The 21519-nt window shown below is 34.4% G+C and overlaps 1 protein-coding gene across 7 annotated transcripts in view; it reads left to right on the forward strand.

Annotated features, from left to right (window-relative positions):
* The window catches only part of ACAP2 (ArfGAP with coiled-coil, ankyrin repeat and PH domains 2), a 127081-nt gene that overhangs the window by 100350 nt on the left and 5212 nt on the right, over positions 1-21519 (forward strand). For 4 of the 7 annotated variants that reach the window (XM_033127626.1, XM_033127637.1, XM_033127647.1 and 1 more), the window contains 13 exons: positions 499-550; positions 1815-1915; positions 2518-2623; positions 8666-8874; positions 9199-9268; positions 11003-11094; positions 12398-12582; positions 12988-13092; positions 13473-13565; positions 14622-14809; positions 15223-15332; positions 17814-17924; positions 20166-20227. In XM_033127626.1, coding sequence (XP_032983517.1) covers positions 499-550; positions 1815-1915; positions 2518-2623; positions 8666-8874; positions 9199-9268; positions 11003-11094; positions 12398-12582; positions 12988-13092; positions 13473-13565; positions 14622-14809; positions 15223-15332; positions 17814-17924; positions 20166-20227 — 1484 coding nt within the window. The remainder of the gene's footprint in view (positions 1-498; positions 551-1814; positions 1916-2517; positions 2624-8665; positions 8875-9198; positions 9269-11002; positions 11095-12397; positions 12583-12987; positions 13093-13472; positions 13566-14621; positions 14810-15222; positions 15333-17813; positions 17925-20165; positions 20228-21519) is intronic. The other 3 variants (XM_033127667.1, XM_033127677.1, XM_033127687.1) reach the window with 1 other exon arrangement.

Below are 21519 nucleotides of genomic sequence, written 5' to 3' on the forward strand. Positions count from 1 at the left end.
AAATGCTTGCTGAATTAGCTGCAAAAAGGTTGAAAACAAAGCACATTTATTGCAGTGTTTTACTCTGTACAAATGGATCGTCTGATTTACAATATAAATTTATTTCTGCTTTATAATAAAAGTAATTACTTTGGGGAAAAGATTTTGGTTATTTTTGAGGAATCTCAAAAAAACTAAATTTTTACTTTAAAACAGTTATTTGGTGATAGCATAAAAGATAATAGCTTTTGTTAGGATTTAAATTTCTGACTTAAAATGAATGAAAACACAGTAATTTTATTTTCCTAATCTGTGATTTTACAATTGTTTTAAAATTGTTCTTTACTTTCGATATTATCTCATTAGCATTAGCCTGTGTAAAGCAAAGCAAAACAATGTACTTCTCAAAACATAATTACCATAAATTGATTTTCTAGTGCTTTTCCAAATATTTTGTTTCTGACAACAACTGAAATAAATTATATTAGTGAAAACTTAATCTATTTTGTATTTATTTAGACGCTGGTTTTCAATACAGAACAATCAGTTGGTTTACCAGAAAAAGTTTAAGGTAGGTGTTTTGTTAAGTAATTAAGTGAAAACCCAGTGAATTCTGTTTTGGTTCTGAATACTCATGTGTGTGAAATTACCGTTTATTATATGTTTGGGTGTGTATAAGAGGACTCAAGAGTGGAAAGTATCAATATTTAATACTTAGAAGCAGAATGATGAATCCTGAATTCTGAGTTCCTAGCTTTGAGATGGGTTTTCCTGTGTCCCAGGATTGCGACTCTGTTTTCTTTATATGTTTCTTTGTCTAGCTGTGTGACAGGAATAACAGTACCATTCTACAGTACTATTTTGAGGCTGTAGAAAAGAATGCTTTTTAAGAAATATCACCATAAGGCCACAGGTGATAATATAGAAAGACTAGAAATGACATTAAAAATTATACCCTTGAAGTAATTTAAATAGAAACCTCTAAATTTATTAATGTTGTTTTTATGTATTCGTTTTCCTGAACCTTATTTTTAAGGTGAAGAGTTTTTATTGGAAAGGCATATTGAGATTACATGTGACTTGAGAATGTTAAAAATAATTAGGAAAAAAGAACCATTAGTTAGTTGATGAGTTGATTTTTTTCCTAGTTAGACTTTATGAATGATATCCTCAACTGTAAATTTCAAATATTCACGTTAGTCTTGAGATGACACAATATAAAATTTTACTTGCTATGTTCTGTAGTTGCAGGTTTTTTCCACATAAGTCCTTTATTCTAACTAATTACTTCATGATTTCTTCTACTCATATAAACTTGGCTTTGAGTTTATATTTTTATTAAGTACTAGAAAATGATAAAACCTTTCTCATTTTCTTAAGGTATTTTAAGAAGGATATATAGGCTTCTTTTTTTTTCGGTTATTTAAAATTTGACTCATTAAAGGCTTCTTTTTTGGAGGAAAGTAGCTTTTATTTATATGTGAGGAGGGACCAAGAGTATAATGGATATGAAAGAAAATGGAAGAAAATTAACAGGAAGCTAACATTTATTGAGCATCTCTACTAATTAATTACCAGATGTTGGACTACGTTTAAACTATTTCATTTAATCCTTATACAGAAATTTTATAAGGCAGATAAAATTATTAACAGCAGAATTACCTTTATAGTTATATCTATGTTGCTAACTCCTATCTCTAATCTAAAATAAGGTAAAATATAAATCTTTAAAAACTGACCATTTATTCTAAGTACTGTTTTTAAGTATATTATTATTGGTAGTAGTATTTAAAACCTAGATTAATAAATATGGGAGTTCTGTTTCCTTCCTGTAGGATAACCCTACCGTGGTAGTAGAAGATCTGAGGCTCTGCACAGTGAAACATTGTGAAGACATAGAACGAAGATTCTGCTTTGAGGTGGTCTCGCCGACAAAGTGAGTGGTTCTAATGAATTTGAGAGTTGCTTTTATGTTTCTATAGTTTCTCTGAAAGAACTTCCCACAGTAGAGTAAGATTAGTGTTTCACTGTGATGATCTGTGATAAAGAGGAAGAAAGTGTTTTAAAAGTAAATTTCATTAATTAATGATTATACAGATATTAGAGTCAGATATTTAATTTCTTTCCGGTGTCATATTCTTTAAATTCCATAAAGATTATTGATGTGGCAATGTGCACACTTTCAACTGTCATAGTTGATGAACTGAAGTCATATATCAGATCAATTTTTTTTGATAACTATCTTTTCAAATTTCTACCCGTTAAAAAAAAATGTTATGTTTACATGGCAAATTTAAAGTGCTTTTTTTTTAATGTGCTGAAATGGGTGATTTCTTTCCAATAGGTAACTTATTTCATTGGTACCTTGAATTCTTCATGAACACGCTCTGTCCTAAAGATAGATAAAAGGAGACCTTTCAACAGAAATTATTAGTTTTTGTTAGAAAATCATTAAATAGCAAAGTGGACAAAAAAGTTAAATCTTACTATTTTTTGAGTTAATTTAGTGTCTGAGACAACAATGTTATTTCCTTTTAGAAGTTGTATGCTTCAGGCAGATTCTGAAAAGCTGCGCCAGGCATGGATTAAGGCTGTTCAGACCAGTATTGCTACTGCTTATAGAGAGAAGGGTGATGAATCAGAGGTTAGTGAATAATACTGTAATACCAAATGATATGTTGCCAGAAGTTTTTAATTTTAGTTACAACATTGTGTGATAATAACATCCTTTAAATTTGTTTTAATTGAAGTACATTGAGAAATAACTTTATATTAGTTTCAGGTGTACAACACAATGATTTGATATTTGTATACACTATGGATTGATGACCACAGTAAGTCTAGTTACCATCTGTGACCGTACATAGTTACAAAAATTTTTTTTTCTTGTGATGAGACCTTTCGAGATTTACTTTCTTAGCAACTTTGAAATATGCCATATGGTATTATTTATTATAGTCACGACATTGTACATTATCCCCATGACTTATTTATTTTATAACTAGAAAGTTTTACTTTTTGACCCCCTTCACCCGTAATATTTTTTTTACAGAGGATGATTTTTTGAAATTGAAATGGGTTTTATTTTTAAAATCTAGATTCAATTTCTCTTTTGTTTACTTCTCTTGACTTTACCTATCATTTTATTTCAATATTTCAATATATGTATAATTCCGTATTTGAATATTGTCCCAGATTGACTAAGGTATTCTGATGCAAGTATTTCCCCCAAAATATTTTATTTTAATTAATAATAAAATAATGAATGTATGTAAAATTAAGGTATGGAAGGTATGTAAAAGTATGTAAAGCTTTATAAAATTAAAGCTGGTTAAAAAGCAGAAAAGGGAAGTTCCAATCATCTCTTAGTTGAAGCCTTCCTGGAGAAGATAAGCGTGGTCCTAGTCCGGCTTCAGCTTCCCAACAAGTTTACAAACTCTTGAGCACGGTCATTAGTCTTGAGAAATGGAACGCACCACTTCCTTCAGTAGTGTCCTGAAAATGAGACGTTGTGAGCCTGTGCATGTCTGAAAAATGTCTTCATTCCATGCTCACATTTGTTTGGTAGTTTGGCCGGGTATGGAATTTTTATGTTGGAAATAATTATTATGAACTTTAACTGCGTTGTTTTTCTGGTTTCCAGTGTTGCTGTTGGAGTCTGATTTATTACTGATCTTTTGTATTCTTCCTCTCCAATTTTCCTGGGTTGTTTTTTTTTCTCCTGGAATTTCTGGACTGGTCTTATAATTTTCCTATTTTTTGTGTGTTTTGCTGTACTTTCTGGGAGATTTTTCAGTTAATAATCTTCCAAGCCTTCTATTGACTATTTTAGTTTTATTAGCATATATTTAATTTCCAAGAGTTTCTTTTTGTTTTCTGGTTGTTTATCCATGTAAACCCGTTCTTTTTTTCATGGATGCAGTTTTAGAGCTGTGATTCTTAACCTTCACTGCACATTATGATACCACCGGGAGCTTTAAAAACATCCCAGTGCTGATGTCCACCACACAACAGTAGAATAGGATTTGGGACCCAGTCACCAATATTTTAAAAAGATTCCTAAGTGATTTTTGTGTACATGCAATGTTGAGAACCATTGTGTTAGAGGCCTTCCTTGGCTGTCTGGTAAATCTACTCATGATTATAAGTTAAGAATTAAAAATTATCCTTTGGAAGCTCTGAGAACATAGTTAGGACTTTGTTAACTGTGATCTTTGCCAAAGTCTGGACCATTTGTTGAGGAACAACCAGAGTTAGGAAGCTTGGAGTCTTTTCAGCTGATATGATTCCCCAGAGAATACTCAACTGCATAGGGGTAAGGGGCTGGCTGGGAGCTAATTGCTGCGGGTCTCAGCATTCAGTGCGTATATGTTCATTTAATTCTCTGCCTTCCACTTTTCAGGTAAATCCCATCCAGAGATTCTGTGTTTTACTTCACCAGAGAATAAACTTTCAGTCATTTGTGTTTGTCTAGAGAGCGGTCCTCTAATGGCATGGAGTTGGGGGGATGGGGGGAGGGAAGGGTGACCCTCACATCTAACTGCTTCTTACACAGTCATTCCTCCTACTTCCAGGGTTAACTGGTATAAACCCTTGAGCCCTTTGAATATTATGTGATGTAAATTGATGACCTCTTAGGTTTTTCTTACTACCATCCTTAGATTTGGCCTTGGTCTATTCAGTTACCATTCATCTACCCATTTTCCAGCTCTTACAATTTTGTTGCTTTTACTTTCTTTCCTGTTATCCCTATTCTTGTGAGTAAATGTTTTCATTTTTTTAATTAAAAAAATACAAAAAAATTTCTAAAGTAAATTACAGATGTCATGTATTTCCATATCTAATCGTAATTTCTTAATATTGTCTATCAACCAGTCTATATTCACATGTCCCCAGTTGTCCTAAAAATGTCTTTTACTACCTATTGTACAAAGTAGGATTTTATCTATGACTGAACATTGCATCTGGTTGTTATGTCCCTCAAGTCTTTCAGTCTAGATTAATCCTTTATTTTCATGACAGTGATTTTCTGAAGAGATCGTTGTTCCTATAGAATTCCATCTTATAAAATTAACATCATAGGTGATGTGTATACTTCATGTTGCAGCAGAAGACACACAATATTTGGTTATCCAACCATTGCTAATGCTAAGATCAGGCTTCTGTGTGAAGATGAAGTGGACAAATTGGATTAGGGAGATGACAATAGAATCCCTCTATTGTAAAGTTACATGTCCTCCCTTGTTCCCAATCTACTTTGTTACTTTGGGTAACAAATCTACTTTGTGTTACTTTGACCCAAGAAGATCTACTCCCCCATAAACCATTCATCTAATGGTTTTACAACTGAATTGAGTGTTTTCATTAGGAGTTATAAAATGATGATTTCTTAATTCTATCAACCCTCTACATTTATTAACTTGTATTCTCCGTGAAATACAGCTTTTCTTCATCAACTGGAGCTGTTTAGTTACTGTAATAGAATGCTTATTTTTTGCTTTTAATTACCACATTCATTTGGTTAATTTATTAGCTACCTTCAGTGGGAACAGATATCTAGTTTTTTTGGCATCATTATTAACTCATGGATTTTTAAATACAATGGTTCCCAATTAATTACAATAATTACTCTTTTTGATGTTCAGATTATCACATCTTTGTCCAAAAAGGGCTCTGGGTAATGCTTTTTAAAAAATTCTCTAGTTTTTAGCAGTTTTGAGAGGAAACAAAATTGTGTATCCAGATCATCTTGATGAAGAAGCTGGTGGAATTGCTGAAATACCTGGGTTATGCAAAATAATATACTAGAAATAATAGGGATTATGGTACAAATAGGGATAGGGCTGACCTAAAAACCTGTGTAAATTTGTAACTAGCATACTTCCAGGAGCTTTAGTGCCTGAAATACTAAATACTAGGACAAATTCCTAATAAATGAATACTACAATATAGATACAACTTAACTTTAAAAATTGGTGACGATACCTTCATGAAAGCATACAGAAGGGTTGAGGCTACTCAGTTATGGTGACAAAGGCAAAATACATAAAGATCAAGGGGACTAATGCAATAAACACTTCCAAATCACTGGGAGGATGGGTGTCATGTTCAATCCTGTGTTTCTTGAGGTAGTTAGGCCAAGTTATGCTATATTAGTGTACTTTGCTTTCAAGTTCTCTAATTTGGTGCAAAAGTATTAGCTTATAGAGAAAAATAGGGAATGAACCAAATGATTTCTGCATTATATTGACATCCTTTACCTATATGATGATTGCTTATGAGCTAATTCACATTATTGCATATGTTCTAGTAAAACAGATGGTTTCTCTTTTAAAAATTTTTTGAAATAATCTTAGACTTACAGATAAGTTCCAAATATAGTACAAATAAACAGTGCCCCTGAACTGTTTCAGAGCTAACATGATACCCCATCACACATTATTTCTTTAGTGAGTACTTCCCACAGCCTATGACATTCTCTTATTATAATCAAGGTATAGCCATCAAAATCAAGAAATGAGCATTGATTCATTACTACCATTTTGATTCCCAAACATCATTAAGTTTTAACAGTTGTCCCAGTAATGTTTTTTATGACAAAAGATCTAGTCCAGAAGCGCAAGTAGCATTTAGTTGTTATGACTCTTCAGTTTCCTTTAGTCAGGAATAATTCTTTAGTCTTAACTTTGACCTTCTTGACCTTGATAGTTTTGAAGATTAAGACTAGTTATTTTGTAGAGTGTCTGTCAGTATGGATTTGTCTGATGTTTGCTCATGAGGCTATGCATCTTTGGCAAGAATATATAAATGGTGCTGTGTTCTTCTCACTGCAGTGAGAAGACATTTGATTTTGATTTGTCTCATTATTGGTGATACTGCCTTTGATCACTTGATTAAGGTGGTTTCTGTTAGACTTATTTACTGCAAAGTTACCTTTGTAGGCAGTATTTTGTGAAGGAGGGACTTTGAGACTATGTAAATATTCTGTTCCTTATCATTCCTTTAATTTTTTATAGTTTAAATTTTCCTTTAAGTTTTTGTATTATGTCAGTATAGGCCCCTTTATTTAATGTGTTATAATCCATTACTATCATTATTTGTTTTGTTGCTCAAATTGACCCAAGTTTGGCCAGGAGAGCCCTGGCTTCTGTATCCTTTTGACCTGTTCCCGTCAATCTTTTGAATTCTTTCTTCTTCCTTACTTTGTAGCACGATGAGATGTTTCAGGTTCATCTTGTACTTTCTCTGTACCAGCTCTGAAATCAGCAGTTACTTCAAAGAGCCCTAATTCATTCTTGTGGAGAATGGTTTCTAGAAACCAAGATCAGGGAACATATATGTGCACACACACATTTACATCTGTATTTCTTTATATACCTATTTATATTGAATGTGACTATGGTATCTCCAGTTCTATTCTAATACAGCAGGTTTTGTTATAATCCTCTTCCTTTCCATCTGAATAACTCCTTTCTCAGCAGTGAGAAATCTGGCTCTCATTTATTTTTAACATGTTCGTTTATATGATCAGTCCCCCTATATGTAACCAATATCCCTTTTCTGCTGCCACCTGCCCCACACCCCACTCAGGCTCTGACACCTCATAGTTGTGACACCGCCACTCCACACTCCTCTCCCTCCTCAGGCTCTCACTTGCCTTGCTGGGCTGTCGCCGTGGGTAGATGCCCGCATCCTGCTTGGAGCCAACAACTTGCATTGAGTCGCTCTCATTTGAGGATATGCTCCTCACGCAGCTCAATCCTCTCTGGAATACCATACCTCCACACCTTTTCTTTGCTTGGCCCCAACTAACAGTTATTGAATTGAGTTTTCAGGAAGGTCAAGGCAAGGGCCAAAGTATATTTCTAATGATTCTATCCTAAAATAACTTGCTTGTTTAAGGCTGAAATGTTTTTAAACCCGAATACTTTTTAGACCATATCTTTAATTGCTTAGAATCCCCAAACTACATCTTTGTATTTGGTCATTGTTGGTGTAAACTTTGCTGTGCACTTAAAAAATTATTTTTTCGCTTATCTACCACCTTTTGCTTTTCCCCCTGGTTTCCTAATAGCCCATGAGATTTTAGGTATTGTGCATTCCATTGTTGATTCACTCTGTAGTAATAATTATATAATCGGTCTGTTCTTTAGTAAAAGGCAGTACTGTTGCCAAGTTATTTACTGCAGTATTTGAAACAACTTGCTTGCAGTTCATTGAATACTTTGCAAAACTTGGTATACAATTATAATATTTATTTTATTCTTGAGTCTTAATAGTGTTATATTTACTCCCTCTGTCTCTCATCTTGCTTGTGAAATGAGTGTTCCCCTTTCTCTTTGACCTCGTATCTTGTACATATGTTCATTGTGCCAGTTATTTTTATATATATAAAACATTACATATATATTACATATATGTGTGTGTGTGTGTATATATGTATATATGTGTATGTGTAATTTTCAATGCTTATATGTTTCTCCCCACAAGACTGAAAGCCAGTTGATGGAGGAAACTATTTTTTCATTCTTAAATCTCTAATGCCTAGAACAGTGCCTGGTTTAGGCCCATAATAGGTCTTCAGTTTACTGATTGGAAGCTTTTGTTTGGAGCATGTAGTATATATACAACATAGTATTACAGCCTTTGTTTTTTATTTTTAACAAATAATTCTTAATTCTTTTAGAAGCTGGATAAGAAATCATCCCCATCCACAGGAAGCCTAGATTCTGGAAATGAGTCAAAAGAGAAATTATTGAAAGGAGAAAGTGCACTGCAGCGAGTCCAGTGTATCCCTGGCAATGCCAGCTGTTGTGACTGTGGTCTGGCAGACCCACGGTGGGCCAGCATCAACCTGGGCATCACCCTGTGTATCGAGTGTTCCGGGATTCACCGGTGGGTAGGTCTGCCCAAGGTGACAGACTTCTTTTGGATAAACACACATTGTAAATTATCATGTCCCATTGGTCAGAAGTCCTTTTCCACTTGCCTAATTTGATTGCCAGTTTGTATCTTTTGTAAAGTGGATAAAATTCTGGTTTGTGAAGAGCTTTTGAGGACTTTGGTTCATCATTCATGATAAATCAGAAGATCTATCCCTATTTATGTATGTGTTGTGGGCTATGTTAGAGATTACATCACATTAAACGAGAAAAATAATTTGCATAATGTAGAGACTGATAGTTTTATATGTTAACAAAGTATTTTTTTCCCATTTAGGAGTCTGGGAGTTCATTTTTCAAAAGTACGTTCTTTAACTTTAGACACCTGGGAGCCTGAACTTTTAAAGGTAAAATAAATATTTGCTTAAAAATATTTCATATTTTCACATAAAAGATCAGGAATTTAGAATCTTAGTTTACAGATGTATGAGTTTCTTAATATTAACAATGAACTAAATTGTGTTGGAACATATCTGAGGCTATTTTGACAAACCTGTTGTTTTCTTACTAGGTTTTAAAACTTGCTAAGTTTAAGTAGCACTCTTAACTCCAAGTCAGTTCACTTTTTAAGGAAACCAGCATTCCTGCATTTTTATGTTTTCTCAAAAGATAGCTTAGATTCTGTGCCTTAATTTTAATCTTTTATAATTACATTAATTCTTGGTGAAAATATGAGACATATTGCTGTAGTAAGCTCCATTATGGAATGATATATAGCGTATTGTTTTCAGTGGGTTATTTTAGCATAGGACCATATGCAAATTTACATTTGTCGGGGTAGTAGTCATCAAACCAAGACATCCTTTTTCAATGTGTAAAGATTCTCAGCTACAAAAATGTCATAAATTTAGATCACATCTGGGTTTCTGATAAGATTTACAAAACTCGTAGCAGTTAATAGTATACACCTTGTTATTCCCTACTCCCCATTTAAAGGTTGTAGTGTACTCTGAATTTAATTTGGCTGAAAATTGTGTTCATAATGTGTAGTTTTATTTCAATCCATAGATAAACAGGTAACCCTGTCAATTATGTAAAGTAAAAAATTTTCTTTGTGGAATTATCGTGTAAACATCTAAATGAAAATGATAAATTGGTTCCTAAGGTAGAGTCCTATTTACATAGATTCTATTAATTGTTATGGATTCAAAGTGAAGAAAGTGGGGGAAGAAAAGGGTAGAAGTGTAATTTCTGCATCAACTTTGTAGATATGAAGTCAGTGGATTCAATATAGAAAATTTGGTTGAAACACAACTGTCTGATACATTAAAAAAGTATGAGTAAAACTTTCATACAAAATATTTTGTAATACTTATATATGAACTATAAGGGGAATATAGTTTACTTCAATTCTGTATTGTTTAAAACTACCTGTCTGGGGTGGCCAAATGGCTCAGTGGTTATAGCGTGAGCTCTGAAAAACAGGGTTGCTGGTTCCATTCCCACATGGGCCAGTGAGCTGCACCCTCCACAACTGGATTGAAGACAATGAGCTGCTGCTGAGCTGCCGGTGGGGCGGCCGGATGGCTCAGGTGATTAGAGCGCGAGCTCTCATCAACAAGGTTGCCGGTTCAATTCCCGCATGGGATGGTGGGCTGTGCCCCCTGCAACTAAGATTGAAAACGGTGACTGGACTTGGAGCTGAGCTGCGCCCTCCACAACTAGACTGAAGGACAATGACTTGGAGTTGATTGGCCCTGGAGAAACACACTGTTCCCCAATATGCCCCAGTAAAACAAACAAAAAACTTCACCTATCTTGCCTTAGGCTTCTTTTTTCATTAATTTACCAGACATTGTGAATAATATGCAGTATTGTGCTAGCGACAGTCCAGGGGTAGAAGACGAGCAGAAGGCAGGAGAGGGGAAACCCTTTGTTATAGGAGTGGCGTTCTGGTGAAGGGTGGCAAAATGGTGATATTGCTCTCAGTCCTGGTCTCATTTTGTTTTAACTTCAAACTTCTTTGTGGAATGAGCAGTTATAGAATATATAAAAAGAATTAGTTAGCTGTACTTGCTTTAATGACTTTTATAGTATTTTTAGGAATTTATAGCTTATTTTTCTATTTTCCTGTCAAACAGCTTATGTGTGAGTTGGGGAATGATGTTATAAATCGAGTTTATGAAGCTAAAGTGGAAAAAATGGGAATAAAGAAACCACAACCAGGACAAAGGTACTATTTCAGTTGTGTTACCTTCCCCCCCCCATCAGGAATATTGACAGCTACCAGTATGATTTCATTTCACTGTAAGTGATACTTAATACTGAGACAGGCTGTTTAGATGTTAAAATGTGGCTCTTTCTTGGGTATGTTAATTAGGTAATTATCTTTTATTAATCAGATAATCAATTATAATGTCCAGATAAGAGAGAATCTTAAAAGTGAAGGTTCTAACTGTAAGAGCTCTTAGCAGTTAAAGTAGACCAAAATTCTGTTAGTGGCCAGCCTTTAAAAAGAGATAATCTGTTCATTAATGTCCAAGGATCAAGCTTCTACTGCATACATTGAATAATGTTACATTGTGTGACTTATTTCAGGAAATATTTGGTAATTGCGTCCTTCATATATAGCAGTATGATGTTGAAGAATTAAAGGTGTCAGGGTATCAGGGAGTACTTAATTGCTGTTTGACGTTATACTTCAATTTCTATATATGGAGGCTCATTGACTTAAGTGCCTAAGGTACATAATTCGTTCTTGTTGATGTTTTTAGTCTTTATGGTTATTTTTGGCACCAAAAAAAAAAAATTGTATTTGCCATAATTCTGTATTAGGATTTTATATTTGACTAAATCCTTATGTGTACAATACTATTTTAAAATTATTGCTCTCTAAACCAATATCGCTTAATTCAGATTATTTATTTGCTATTTGAGTTACATTAGACCTTGAAATATCCTATTTTAGCCAAAGACCTAAGCATTTTTAAAGGATATAAGTAAAAAAAGTTATAGAACAGTTTTGGCATTTTATGATTGTATAATCAGAAGTTTAAAATGTGACATCTTTAGTTCCTCTTAAGTTAGGAATGCTATATTTTTTTAAAGTAGTTGTCTTATGAAAAATTATGACCATCGATAGTGATAGTGCAGTGTGTTACATTATTAGAGTAAAAATGAAATTATTAATTTCTATAAACTTTCATAGTTTCCTTAGTAATGTTTTTCATTCTGTAAAAAGCAAAAGGGACTACGTGTAGAAATGAATGAACACAGAAATCAAGAGAATGAGAAAGTGCCATATTAATACTTGTGATTTTTCAGTAAGTTTATTATTTGTATTTTATTTCAACACGAAATCATAGTTCATTAAATATTTGGAAGGAATACATGTTCTATAATGTCACAAATTCAGTTTTAACTACTATTACATTTACTGACTTTTCTTTGAAATATTCAATATATAATGGCTTCTTTTCAGTACTAGCCATGCTCAGAGATTAAGCAGAACATCATGACATTTTTATGTATATCAGACAGGAGAAAGAGGCATATATCAGAGCAAAATATGTGGAGAGAAAATTTGTGGACAAATATTCTATATCATCATCAACTCCTGAGCAGGAAAAAAAGATTGTCTCCAAAAGTTGTGAAGAAAAGAGGCTGAGCATTTCTAAACTTGGGCCAGGTGACCAAGTCAGAGCGTCTTCCCAAAGTTCAGGTATTACAGTTTACTTGTGTACATAAATATTTCTGTAATCTGATGTCACTTTCTTAATCTCTGAATTAGTAGCCATTGAAGATTTTTAAAATGCTAAAAATTTGTTTCCTTCTACATATTCTAAGGAAAAATTGGATTTCTATGTCTTTAAGACAGTTAAATTAAAGTAGTGTATTTGTAATTTACATTTCTAGGTAATGTGTATATTCTAAGGGATAAAACTGCTTAAAGTGCAAGGGGAGATGGGGATTATAAATCTATCATGGCAAAAAGCTCTAAATATCTGATTAACCACCTAATAGCCTTCCAATTTTTTTCCTCCTAAATTTTTCCCAATAACGTTTTTTCCTGCCCTTTTCCCCTCTTTCGGCCTGCTTTGTGCTTTGCTAACTTGCATGTCCCCAGTGGTTGCTGTAAATAGCGACGAGGCCAGGCGGGAGTCTCTGTTCTGTCCTGATGAGCTAGATTCACTCTTCTCCTACTTTGATACTTCTTCAAAACTGCGTAGTAGTAAGTACTACTCTTGTGGAGCATTCCAAGTCTGTGCCAGTGGTCATTGTGCAGTGTGGCCATTTCTCTAGATGTTACCCATTGTCTCAGAATTACACATTACTTACAGTCATACAATAAATTAAGTTCTTTACTACCCCTTACATATTATGGGGTAATGAGATGTGTTACGACTCTGAAAATAAGTGTATTTTCAGGCTTCGTGATTGATTCATATTTTGATAAGCTTAGTGCTTGAAAGGATTAAAATTGTATGAAAGGTGTTCTGGTGGTGGCTGAGTTCACACTGACTTATCAGAGCTCATTTTTAAACCTCTTTGTGGGAGATTATTTTCTTAAGGGAGTGGACTTTAATCATAGTGGATTTTTCTTTAAAACAGTGAAAAGTAATGACAGTGGAATCCAGCAGAGCTGTGATGATGGAAGAGAATCTTTACCCTCCACAGTGTCAGCCAATAGTTTATATGAGCCTGGTGAGTTATGGTAAAATTCAATGTTAATTGGTCTTATTTGCTGTAAAATGCATGTGGTGAATGCCTAGTCTTGATTAGTTTCTAAAGGAAGAAGTTATTAGTCTTTTGGAAGGAACTAAGGAAGAAGTAATACAGTTAAATGAAAAAGCAGCCATTTCTTTTCGTATTTGTAGGTTCTCTCCTAGCTGTACATTCTTCTGAACCTCATGATGTGTGCCAAAAGTGCCTTGTCAATAGCTAAGGATAATTTTTAATCCACATGAACTGTATGTCTTATTATTCTTAATCTTTTTTTGTGGCTGTGATTTCTTATCAGGAGAAAGAGATCGGCAGATCTCTCCCCATTAGGCTTTTCTTCTGACCTGTGCTTTACTCCTGTATTTTCTCCTTGGTTTCAGTGATTTTGGTCTTGCAGAATACTCAGGTCAGGGTAGTAAGCATTCTTTAAATTATTTTAATTGTTTGTGCTGCACATTGTGATGGTATTGGACCATCCTAGGGATAAAGTAAGGTGTAGTCTAGTAGTAAAAGTCTTTAGGGATTCTTACTGCCTGATCTGAGTGCTTAAGTCCAGGCTTATAGGAATGTGCCAACTTTTAATAAAGTACAGAGTAATTAACCTACCTATTAGATACTGGCAAGACCACAAAGGCCTGGTATACCAATCGATGGCTTTATAAGAGAAGAAGGTTGACTGTTTGGGGAGTGATTAGTCTATTGAAAATAAAATGTATTTGTGAAGATCTCCCATCAGCTCATTTTGTTAGGTTAGCGGTTTCTCATGTCACAACTTGCACATTGTGATAGCAATTAAGAGTTCATTTTTTAAGAGAAATTGTGGTAAGATATACATAACACAAAATTTACCTTTTTAAGTAAATAATTCAGCGGCATTAAGTCTGTTCACATTGTTGTCAATTACTGCTTTCACTGCTATCCATCCACAGAACTCTTCATCGTATAAAACGAAACCTCCGTGCCTATGAAACAACTTCCCATTCTCTCCCTCCCTGTCAAGAGCTCATTTTTATTGATGTGTTTGTGTTTGATTTTCAGAGGGAGAAAGGCAAGATTCTTCTGTGTTACTCGAATCTAAACATCTTAACCCAGGACTCCAGCTTTATAGGGCGTCATACGAAAAAAATCTTCCTAAAATGGCTGAGGCTTTGGCTCATGGTGCAGATGTGAACTGGGCTAATTCAGAGGAAAACAAAGCAACACCACTTATTCAGGCTGTATTAGGGGTATGAATTGTACATGGTTTTCAGTGGTAGTAAAACATAAAAAAATGAGTTCCTTTGAATCATGGCTTTAGCATTATTTTTTGCTTTAAGAGGTGGGTTGGGAAATAGAAGAAGAAGCTAGTAGTGATTTCTGAGCATCACTTTGATTGTGTAAGCTCAATTTTCTTAATGGAAAAGAATTCTGGTTTTGAAAGTAGTGTGTTTTGCTAGATCACAAACTGCAAATTGAATCCCTATTAGAAGTATTTCTGAGGAAGAAAATACAATTTATCATTTCTCAGTTTCTGCTGGAGGATATTTTTTTTGGGGGGGGAGGGCGTAGAATGAAATACAAAGGCTGTTAAATGCTCTTTTTAATAGAAATATGTTATTGTTTTTTTTTTTTTTTACATTGTTATCTTCTTTCCTCTAAGGGCTCTTTGGTGACATGCGAGTTTCTCCTACAGAATGGTGCTAATGTGAACCAAAGAGACGTACAAGGGCGGGGGCCACTGCACCATGCCACTGTCTTAGGGCACACGGGGTAAGCGCTCGTGTTTCTGTATGTAAGTCGATTTTACTTGAAAAATTACTTCGAAATGTTTTGCTTTGAGAGATGGATTAGAAAATAGAAGAAGAAGCTAGTAATGATTTCTGAGCATCACTTTGATTGTGTGAGTTCAATTTTTTTTCTTAATGGAAGAAAATTTTGGTAATGAAAATAGTGTGTTTTGCTAAATTCTGAACTTTCTCAGGTAAAGACCATTAGGTAGAGTTTGTAAAGTGTTACTTTCCTATGACTTATATACATCATGAAAGTCATGATGGAATTTGACATTTAAAAAAATCTCATTCAGAAAAAAGCTATTACTTTTCAGATAAGAAAATTGCAAAGCTTACATTGAACTCCACTTGTCATTTATATTGAGCAATTTCAGTGTTTAAAACTGTTACTGAAATTATGGCAATTTTTGTCAGACAAATTTGTGTGTATAGTATTTATGCATGTACATAACACACACATTTTGGGAGAGTTTCATAACTTTAGACATTTTAGTTTTCCCACAGGGTAGCTAAAGTCAAATTGTGCTATTGACATTGTGGCTTCTGGAGCAATATTTAGATGCACAGAACAAGAAAGCCATGGAAATACTTTCTATTAGAGGGTACAAATAAAGTAAAAATGTTGACCTTATGTGAAAAGCTTGTGTCGTTAGGTGATGGTTCTTTAATAAAACATTTCAGGATATACACTTCCTATTACCATGACAAGTAAGAAGCTGTTCTTTTTTATGTTTATACCATTTTCTATTTTTATCACAGCTTGTTTGTTCTCTTTGCCTCTGTAAGCAAAGAGATTCAGTCCAATAACTTCATCATGAGAACTTTTCTATGTTTAAAAACGATGGTATTTGACATATCCTTTCCATTTTCTTCTTAAACAGTCATAATTCTTCCCATTTTACTTCATAGACTCCATGTACTCATTCTTTTATATGTTTTTCATTTTTGTCAATTTCTTTAAGTTACAATATTTGTGGAGTGTAGTGGGAGGATTACTTCCCACTCTGCTATTGTATTATTATTATATTACGATGTTAACAGTACCTTGGCTTCCTTCTGTTCCAGATAATGACCTTGAGTGATTTTTGTTTTATTTAAATTTATGGATATTGCTGTACATCTTTTTATGATGCTCTTTGAGGGTAGGGACCATAATGTATATGAGGTATGATTGAAAAATATGGTGAACGTTTTCATTAAAAATTTATTCCAGTAAAAGACACGTTGCCATTAATCACTCCTCAAAATACTCCTCCTTGGGGCCAGCCCGGTGGCTCAGGTGGTTAGAGCTCCATGCTCCTAATTCCAAAGGCTGCCGGTTCGATTCCCACATGGGCCAGTGGGCTCTCAACCACAAGGTTGCCAGTTCAATTCCTCGAGTCCCGCAAGGGATGGTGGGCAGTGCCCACTGCAACTAAGATTGAACACGGCACCTTGAGCTGAGCTGCCGCTGAGTTCCTGGATGGCTCAGTTGGTTGGAGTGCGTCGTCTTAACCACAAGGTTGCCGGTTCGACTCCCACAAGGGGTGGTGGCTGTGCCCCCTGCAACTAGGAACGGCAACTGGACCTGGAGCTGAGCTGCGCCCTCCACAACTAAGACTGAAAGGACAGTAACTTGAAGCTGAATGGCACCCTCCACAACTAAGATTGAAGGGACAGCTTGACTTGGAAAAAAGTCCTGGAAGTACACACTGTTCCCCAATAAAGTCCTGTTAAATAAATAAATAAATAAATAAATAAATAAATTCTCATATTTAAAAAAAAAAATACTCCTCCTTGCTTTGAACACACTTATTCTATCATTCTTGCCACTTTCTGAAGCAGTCCTGGGAGCCCTCTTTCGTGAGTATCTTTCCATCATGGCAACTCGCTGTATCGCACATCGCTTCTGGTATGGCAATTGCTATCAAATAAAAACATTCTGGTGTATCCTCATCCACTTTATTCACCAGATCTGGCACCATGCCACTTCTGGCTCTACCCCAAAGTCAAAATGACCATGAAATAAAAATGTTTTGAATCGATTCAGTACAGCGAAGCAGCCACAACAGCGCAACTAAAGACAATCACGAAAGAGGACTTCCAGAACTGCTTCAGAAAGGGGCAAGAAAGATGGGATAAATGTGTTCGAAGTGAGGGGGAGTATTCTGAGGGGTAATGTATCTTTTACTGTAATATGTTTTTATAAATTTAAACATTCACTGTATTTTTTTATCACACCGTTTACATTCCACTCTGCTATATAGCACCAGGTTAAATATGAAAATATTTTGAGATATGTAAAATGCTGATTGTGGTAAATTTTTATTATTAAAGTCAGTGTTCAATAAATATTTGTAGAATGAATAAGAATTTCCTGATGAAAATCTTATTCCTTTAATTTAGATAGTGCTTTTAATTTTTTAAGGTAAATACTAATTTCTTATTGGCAATATCCCAAAAATGCTGTTTGCTTAAACAGGCAGGTATGTTTATTCCTAAAACGAGGTGCCAATCAACATGCCACTGATGAAGAAGGGAAAGACCCTTTGAGTATAGCTGTGGAAGCAGCCAATGCTGATATAGTGACCTTGTAAGTGTTTTCTTTTTACTGGATTATTTCCCATATAGTATATTACTTGTACAGGATTTTAACGTTGGAGTTTCCTGTGTATATGTGAATTTTAAACTTGGCTGGTTGTTTACTATATGCCATGTACTTCTCTACATACATTAAATATATTAAGCACTTTACATACATGAACTTACTTGGTTCTCACAACTCTGTGAGGAAGGTATTATTATATTAGCCTAATTCTATAACGAAGCCAAGCCATAGGTAATTTGAGAAACTAGTAAGCAGTGGAGCTGGGATTTGAAACCAAGAATTCTGGCTCAAAAACCCATGTTCTTAGCCACTTCTGTTATACTGCATGACCAGTAGGAACAGAAAACCAGTGATTTCTCTGAAATATATTTTTTAACTCTTAGTTCAGTACGGGGGTGGGGGTTCGATTGGTGTAGTAACAGGCAATCATTCTACAATGTCGAGAATTAGAGGATTTTAAGTAAGGAGAACACCTGCAGATACTAGAAGTTTGGTAGTTTCATTGCTTTGGGTCAGTGATACTGAGGGATCTGTTTGTACTTAGTTTTTAAAGAATTATTCACACGTGTATTAGTATTTTAAGATAAAAATTCTTGTTTTTGAATGTTTGAATACAATTTAATAAGACCTGTTAAAGAAAGAATTTTGAGGTCTTAATTTGCTTTTCATCTTAAAGTTATTTATTAACTTGGAATTTAGAAACGTGATTTCATCTACAGTCATTATTATGTAGAACATCTCAAGCATATGCTGTATGAAGTCACTTTTTTCATTCTATTCTGGGCTCAGTGATGGCCTGAATATTGTTGATCCCCTGTTATCTGAGTAGAGAGAGTTCTATTCACACTACTGAATCAGTCACTTACAAAGAGAAACTCCCATGACTACCTTGAACTCAAGTTCCCACTGAGAATTCTTGACTTGCCATGTCACCCCTCCCTGACTCTTGCCAAATTAAAAAAGAAAAACATACTTTCTCTGTACTCAACTTCCTTTCCTCACTGGAGGGGTTATTGTTACTGTGGAGGCGATTGTAGGAAAATTTGGAACTATTAAATTACTATAGATTTATAATTACTATAGATTTATAATAGATTTATAATTAGAGAAAGATAAATTATTACAGAAAAGATAGGAATAGTACAGAGAAATGAAACTTGGTTTCGTAGGGTTCCCAGGCAGTTCTCATAGTAATGGTCCCTCTTCCTCAAAGATATTTGTTCTCAAATTATCTAAATTTTCTCATACTACTTCGTGTGAGAACTTCAGTTTCACTTAATTTTTTGAAACTAGGCATCATCTCTGAAAAGTCCAAATGCTAAAGGGATAATTAAGGTGCTATTATTATTCACACACAGTGGTTGAAAATGGAGATGGAAGGAATTTGTATTTTGAATATAGGAAAAGCCCATGTCAGAAGCTATAGTTGCCAGGGAGAGCACGTTAGAAGAGGCTGCTAGAGCTCTGGGAAGGCAGTGAGTATTTGGTAGCCTGAAGGACAGGCGAGTAATACAAAGTAGGAGAGGGGCACCAAAGGCAGCATTTGCCTGTTTCAGAATATTGCTTAAAGTTAGTAAGAAAATGGGAGGAAATTCTTGTCTTCTAAATCCATTGCTACATGTGTTCCTGCTGCTAGGCTGAGTAACCCCCAAAAGAATGTATAACCAATATGATAGATAACCTTGGGAAAAATCTTGGTCACCTATGGTCATTATGATAACGTTTGTATATCAAAATATATTCCCAGTATTTAGCGCTAACACATGCGATTTATATGTCTGGAACTAACTCACCTCAGGGTGAACCAAAATGAATTTATGACAGGCTATTGCTTCCATACTTTTCATACTGTTGTTTGAAAGCAATAATTTCAAACGTTCATCTTTAACGTTTGATAGGTTGCTGTAGAAGCCAGCAATTCTCTGGAGTCTGGCGGAAGCAAGCTGTTAAAGGTGCTACAAGGATCCTGTGTAAACAGAGCTGAAATGCACTTGTTAGAAATCTTTTATTGTCTTCTCTCATGAGAATTGTATAAAGTAAAATACAGTTATTTTTGTGTCTCAGATTGCTGGGTCTGATAAACCGAAAGTCTGCTTATTTTAATGGCAAATATTGGTAAAAGAAAAAAAAATTACATCAGTACACATTCTGCCTGCTTATATAATTCATTAGTTTATGAATATATTGTATAACTTCATCTATAGTAATCCTTTTATTTAATTTTAGGTTACGTTTAGCAAGAATGAATGAAGAGATGCGGGAATCGGAAGGACTTTATGGACAGCCAGGTCAATATTCTACTAATAACCATACTGAGATGCAGTATAAGAAATGCATTCAGGAGTTTATCAGTTTACAGTTGGAGGACTCATAGTCTTTAGCACACTAACTTAATACTGTACAGTTTTTATCATTGTAAACTGTGAGTTGTTACGTATGTAGTAACTGAATTCTTGGGAGTGGCTAACTCCTGGGCCTTTAAATATCCATGATCTTATTCCAGTACACATTTACTTGGTGTATTTAACTCTGGCTGCTGACTGCTTTATCTGCTGTACAGATGTCTTCCACTTACATTCCAGTGAAGTGAATGGAATGATAACGTATCTTTATACATTTAACAGCAAGCAGTACAATAGTCATTTGCATTTTGAAATTCTCTTTAGCTATCAAGTGAATATAACAAAATGATGTCTTTTTGTTATTCAGGGAATTTCTGTAAATTGTGTTCAGGGAAAAAACAAATCACCATGTGTTTGGCATATAAAAAGTCAGTATGGAAAATAGCTAGAAAATGAATTAAGAGTTCTATACTCTGATCTAAACATGAGTTGAAGGTTCAAAAACAAAATTTATCGGTAGGGTAAGAAGTCCATAATGGGAGTGGAGTTAGTTTAAAAGTTGTAGGGAAAAGTTCTCATTTTATCTTACAGCTTTGCCCCAAGCAATTGTGCAATATCTGTTGGATAAATGGAAGTATTTCGAACAGTAGTTCGTGAACCTGATGGCAAAGTAGATGTATTCATATTAGAGAACTCTAACTCAGGATCAGCTCAAGTCTCATTTTGAATAATTTTCACCTTTAAGGAAAGGAAGAAATGTTGATCAGATTCTTCTCTTTAATGAACATACCGAGTAATTAGATCTCCAGTTTCATAAATTTGAGTATATGAATTACTAATTTATCTGTTTTAAATTCATATACATATAAGTAAAAAAGAATTAATGACTAAAATAATTGAGACTGTTCAGTATATTTGTTTTTTTCAATGAATATTAATATATTATTTTAAAAGTGGTTTGTAATGTCTATTCCTGTTTAAATATGTTTTGAAATTTCTGTACTTTGTGCTAGCTTCGGCCATTTTAAGTTTAACCAGATTAATATATAATTAATATAAATAATGGGGTTATTCTTTTCTCAAAGGACTGTATTTACTCCTTATTTTTGGTCTAATAGGGGACAAATACGAACTTTGAGAACAGAGAAACTTCATTTAGATACTTCTGATCTAGGGTGTCCCACTTTAATCCTATGGATCAAACAATACTGCTGACTCCTGATATACCAAGACGTAAG

Source organism: Rhinolophus ferrumequinum, chromosome 2, assembly GCF_004115265.2.
Source record: "Rhinolophus ferrumequinum isolate MPI-CBG mRhiFer1 chromosome 2, mRhiFer1_v1.p, whole genome shotgun sequence".
NCBI lineage: Eukaryota > Metazoa > Chordata > Mammalia > Chiroptera > Rhinolophidae > Rhinolophus > Rhinolophus ferrumequinum.